The sequence below is a fragment of the Phocoena sinus genome, chromosome 4, assembly GCF_008692025.1.
Source record: "Phocoena sinus isolate mPhoSin1 chromosome 4, mPhoSin1.pri, whole genome shotgun sequence".
Classification (NCBI taxonomy): domain Eukaryota; kingdom Metazoa; phylum Chordata; class Mammalia; order Artiodactyla; family Phocoenidae; genus Phocoena; species Phocoena sinus.
Window position 1 is genome coordinate 19,025,557 of NC_045766.1, and position 5,781 is coordinate 19,031,337.

Below are 5,781 nucleotides of genomic sequence, written 5' to 3' on the forward strand. Positions count from 1 at the left end.
GTTCTTTGGTGTGTGGTGTCCAGCTTTCCTGGTGCTGTTTATTGAGGGGACTGCCCTTTCCCTGTTGTATGTTCTTGGCCCTTTTGTCGTAAATAAACTGATCACACCCGTGTAGATTTATTTCTGGGCTCTCTGTTCTGTTCATCTGGTCCGTGTGTCTGTTTTTGTGCCAGGACCACACAACTGTTTTGGTTACTGTAGCTTTGTAATATTGTTTGAGGTCAGGGAGCGAGATGCCACCAGGCTGTTCTCCTTTCTGAGAATCGCTTTGTCTGTTCCTGGTCCTTTGTTGTTCCACACAAATATTAGGATCCTTTGCTCTATTTCTGAGAAATATGCCATTGGAATTTTGGTAGGGATTGCTTTCAGTGTGTACATGGCTCTGGGTAGAATGGACATTTTAACAATATTCATCCTGCCAACCCATGAGCATGTGATATCTTTCTATTTCCTTGTATCTTCTTCAATTTCTTCATCAACGTCCTAAAGTTTTCAATGTGCAGGCCTTTCACATCCTTGGTTAAACTTATTCCTAGGTGTTTTGTTCTTTTTGGTGCAGATGTCATTCGGATTGTTTTCTTTTTCTTTTTGATGGTGCATTATTAGTGGTTAGAAATGCAGCTGTTTTTTGCGTATCGACTGTCACTTTACTGAATTCCTTTACTAGTTCTAATAGTTTTTTGGTGGAATGATGTGGAAAATTGTAACTGTAACTGATATGTGGGTGAGCATCCGCACACCTAGGGGAAGTGGAGATCAGGTGAAAGCCTGGCACTCCAGGAAGTGGCCAGTTCCACGATGTAGCACCAACGACCCAACATTGGCTCTATTTGTTACCTGGGCCCCGGTCCCCAGTCACCGAGCTCTCTGGACCTTGAAGCAGGTCCCTATAAGACTTGGGACAGTGCTTACGGTAGAGATTTTCCACCAGTGTGTTGCTTCCTCTGACCACAGCCCTCCCTTCCTGGTTCATGTAGTTCCACAGATGCAGTGCGTAGGAGTCGTTGAAGCTCGGCTCTGTGTCCCAGGCTTCATAGTAGCGCCTCCACGCTTCATAGGGGATGGGATAAAATCTTTGGGGGTGTAAGAAGGAGAAATTTAAACACTTGAGGTCGCTCACCTCCTGGAAGTCTCTGAGTTTGCACCATACTCTCAAAATCCTTGTCATCAATTCGGGACCCTGGTGGCCCCAAATATCTGAATTGTAATTTTCCACAAAGCTTTCCATGCACTGCCACAGGAAAGGGTGGTGGGGGAGGAATCCAAACACCCCATTACTGGAGAACTGAGATGTCTGCGCAGCCAGAAAGTTGTCCTCGGGGATGGGTCTGATGGAGATGACATCAGTATCCATGTAGACACCGCCGTACTTCCAGATGAAGGCCAGGCGGGATGCATCTGAACTGACGTGGAGCCAGTATCTCTCTGCGCTGCTGTTGATCTGCAGGAACAGGTGCAAATCAGCCCCCAGGCAGGGGAAGAGGGAGGAGTGTCACAGCAGGAGGCCAGGCACAGGGTAGCTGAGCAGGAAGCAAGCCAACTTCCCAAAACTCTATTTGCCAAAAGCCCAATATTACAAATGTACCAAAATTACCTCCACCCAAAAAAGTTGCCTTTAAGTGAAAAGTGTACAGCAACCAGTATCCATGGGAAGGTTTTAGCAGCTTTTAAAGATTTCATGAAATTGTTTTTTGAAAAAAGCAGTAGAAAGATGAAACCCAGAAGGGATTTCACAATGAACCCTATGAGTCACTTTCAGCAGGATGGAAATTAACCACAAATATGAAACTGTGAAGGAAGAATTTTTTGGTAAGTCCTAAAAGTGCTGAGAACTGATAAAGAAAAAAAATAAATATGAAAATATAAGATAGATTAATAGCTATGCTCTTTGAGAAATTGATAAAAGAATCTTAAAATGCATCCATGCCTTCATCCACTAATTAATTCCTTTAATAATATTCATTGAAGGCCTACTTGCTATTCGCCAAGCTCTAAGCTGCTAAGGATACAGCAGTGAACAAACAGATAAAAATCTTTACTGGCAGGAGATAGACAACAAACAAATAAATATATCATATGTTGGGTGTTCATAAGGAATATGAAGGAAAAAAAGTCAGGCGAGGGGGCTATGAAGGGGGCAGGATACAGCACTATCTTATCTTGTGTTCGAGCAGAACATTGGATGAAGTGGGTGGATGAACCATGCTGCTATCTCCGAGAAGAGGGCTCTAGGTAGAGGAAACAGCAAGTGCAAGGGCCCTGGGGCAGGAGCACGCTCACTATGTACAGGAACTGGAAAACAGCAGTGCAGAGTAGTGAAGGGAGAAGGGTAGGAAACCAGATCAGAGCGGGGCCAGGGGCGGAAGTGAGGGAGGATCCCGTAGGCTGGGATAAAGACTGAAATGATTTGGAAGGTTTGAAAGAAAGGAGTGGTGTGATCTGAATTAGTCTAAAAGGGGTCACACTGGATGCAGTGTGGAAAATAGATGGGCAGGGGGCAGGGGGCAAGGGCAGAAGCAAAGAGGCAAGTTAGGAAGCTGTTGAAATAATCCAAGCAGGAGATGATGGTGGTTTAGACCAGGGTGACGATAAAGGAGATGAGAGAAGTGGTCACATTCTGGGCACACGGTAAAGATAAAGCCGGTCAGGATGTGCTGCTGGATTGGATATGGAGCCGGAGACAGAGGAGTCAAGGATAACTGAAAACGCTGAAATGTGAACAAAACAGAAATTGACTTTGAAACGAATAAAAATAAACCATTATAAATGCCAGTGTCCCCAAATGGAATGCTAAAATTTTGAATACAGAAAACACAGTAGATTTTTCTGAATTTAAATATGTTGATTAAAAGATTAAACAATGACCCTTGGCTTTTGACAAAAGAAACATTTTTTTTAATTCTACTATAAAGCCAAACGAAAGCAAGTCCGCTAAGACTTTGCAGAAATCTTCACCTGAGCTATTAACGTCGTTATATTGTATACAATTGCTGAAAACCTCATGAATAATAATAGCTATAATTTATCAATAACTGTGGTGGTGGGATGAATTGGGAGATTGGGATTGACATGTATACACTAATATGTATAAAATGGATAACTAATAAGAACCTGCTGTATAAAAAAATAAATATAATTCAAAAATTCAAAAAAAAATTTATCAATAACTGTTCTGATCTCTTATAATCTACACAAATCCTCAGAAATAGGTACTATTATTAGTCCTATTTTTCAAGTGAAAAATTAAAAGGAAAGACCAAGAAGTTCAGTCATTTGTGCAAGGTAAGAGAGGCAGAGGTTAGATTTTAACCCAGGCAGTCTGACTCCAGAGAGACCCACTTACTTTCAGTAAAAATAAGTAAAGTTGATTCTTTGGTAAATTGGCGATTATTAGTGAATAGACCCAGATATCAAAAGCCGCACAGACGGAAGGAAGTCTACCTTGATGTGGGCATTGGACTAACATCAATGTAAAACACAAGGCTCCCCCAGAGGTGAGCACCAGAAAGGGGATTAGGATTCTGTTTGCTCATTCCCTCCACCCCCTCAGTACTCATCCCTGGGCATCTTCAAGGGCTACTACAGTTGCCCAAATCAGTGCAGCAAATCCAGTGGTCACCAGCAAGTGATGGCACGCTAGGCCATCCTAACAGCTGGCCGCCAGCTATCCTATTGTAGCCTAACTGGAGCAGAAGATACCACAGCCCGACTCCCCCAAGGTGCAAATGTGTCCCCCACCCAGGACAGCCCACCCAGTCCCCAGGTGAATGAGAGAGGGTGGGACAAGAGTTTTCTCTTTTTTTACACAAATACTGTAGTAGGCTGAATAACAGCCACTCAGTGGTCCTAATTCCTGAAACCTGTAAATATTACCTCCTATAGGAAAAGGATCTTTGCCAATGTGATTAAATTAAGGATCTTGGGACTTCCCTGGAGGCCCGTGCTTCCACCACAGGGGGCGTGGGTTCGATCCCTGGTCAGGTAAGTAAGATCCCACATGCCACACGGTGTGGCCAAAAAAAAAAAAAAAAAATTAAGGATCTTGAGCTGAGATTATCCTGGATTATCATGGGCCCTAAATGCTACCACAAGTGTCCTTTAAAGGGAAAGGTAGAGGGAGTTTCATACAAAATTCCTAAGAGCTCCAGGAGTTTCTTGATCGTATCTCAATGTAACCCAATCTCATACAGCAGCACCCATCTGATCTTTCATGAATTTTCTATTTACATCATTTTCCAGTTAAATATTGCCTTATTTCCCCCCTTAGGTGCAAAAAAGTTTAACATAGATGGGTTTAAAACTGTCAGTGAAAAATGAATGGTCTATACACCTAGAAAAGATGTAGAAACTCATTCAGTTAAGAATAGTCTCAAGAAATCCTAAGAAATAAGGTGAAAGCAAAAGGCAGCAGGGTAAAGATAAGCCTAAATCAAGTCTCTCCTGTTTCCTTGAATCAGGACTCAACACCGTAGAATGAAGACCAGGCAAGAGTCAAAAGATCTGGGTTCTAGCCTATCTCTGACAATCTAGCCTTACCCTCAGTCTACCCATCTATAAAATGGCTAGATTGGACCCATTTTCTATGGTCCTTCCCAACACCGACATTCTGAGATTCTCTGAACACTTACTTGAGTGTACCACGAAAACAACGGTGTGTCTCCAAACAGGCTTTTCATATCCAAAGGGAAGAGGAAAACATTGTCTATTGCCGAGAGGAGGGAAAGGGCTGGGGAAGTGGAGTTTGGGGGCAGCTGCATGGAATTGTTGAGCCCTTTCATAAGTAACAGCACAGGCTGCTCAGCGTAGACCTTGGCCGCAGACTCCACAGCACAGGAGACCAGCGGGGATAGCTCCGTTCTCTCTGAGGTCTCTAGGAACACGATGCTGCGCCCATGGCCCAGGAGGGCTTCCAGCCCCTGCTGGGACTTGTAGGGAGGCAGGTGGGGGAAGAGGCAGCTGGACTTCAGGGTGAACTTGTAGAGGAAGCCACAGGCAAGCAGCAGGATGACCGACAGGGAGAGCTGAAGCTTCATAAGCATGTCCACCCCTCTCTCCTGTCCTGCTCCCTAAAATCAACACTATTAATTAAAAATTATAGTCACAAAGCCTGATAAAGATAGCACGCAAGAAGATGATACCTGAATATCACTTTCAAGCTTAGATTTTTTAATTGAAATATAGTTGATTTATAATATGAGATTACTTTCAGGTGTATAGCATAGTGATTCAGTATTTTTACAGATTATATTTCATTAAAAATTCTTACAAAATAATGGCTATAATTCCCTGGCTAAACAATATATCCTTGTTGCTTGTCAATTTTATACCTAGTATAGTTCATATTTCTTAATCCCCTACCCCTGTTTGCCCCCTGGCCCCTTCCCTCTCCCCTTTGGTCACCACTAGTTTGTTTTCTCTACCTTTGAGTCTGTTTTGGTGTTGCATGTGTGTTCATTTGTATTATTTTTTACATTCTGCATGTAAGTGATATCATACAGTATTTATCTTTCTCTGTCTGACTTATTTTAGTAAGTGTAATATCCTCTAGGTCCATCCACGTTGCTGCAAATGGCAGAATTTCATTATTTTTATGGCTGAGTAATAATTCCATTGTATATACATATGTATATACCGCATCTTCTTTATCCATTCATCTTTTGATGGACACTTGGCTTGCTTCCGTATCTTGCCTGTTGTAAATAGTGCTGCTATGTACATTGGGGTGCATGTATCTTTTCAAATTAGTGTTTTTGTTTTCTTTGGTTATATACCAAGGAGTGG

General features: G+C 42.6%; 1 protein-coding gene across 1 annotated transcript; it reads right to left on the reverse strand.

The window, feature by feature from the left end:
• Positions 1–826: 826 nt before the first annotated feature.
• Positions 827–5,039, reverse strand: A4GNT (alpha-1,4-N-acetylglucosaminyltransferase). The gene is made up of 2 exons (XM_032629315.1): positions 4,629–5,039; positions 827–1,441 (listed from the first exon to the last, which is right to left on the reverse strand). Exons 1-2 carry the CDS (start codon positions 5,037–5,039, stop codon positions 827–829), a joined length of 1,026 nt encoding a protein of 341 aa, XP_032485206.1.
• Positions 5,040–5,781: the final 742 nt, after the last annotated feature.

Excerpts from the sequence above, each read along its gene's own strand:
- A4GNT (XM_032629315.1), bottom strand. The coding sequence starts at position 5,039 with ATGCTTATGAAGCTTCAGCTCTCCCTGTCGGTCATCCTGCTGCTTGCC. Across the intron at positions 1,442-4,628 it reads TGTTTTCGTGGTACACTCAA|ATCAACAGCAGCGCAGAGAG; the intron begins GTAAGTGTTCAG and ends CTGTTCCTGCAG.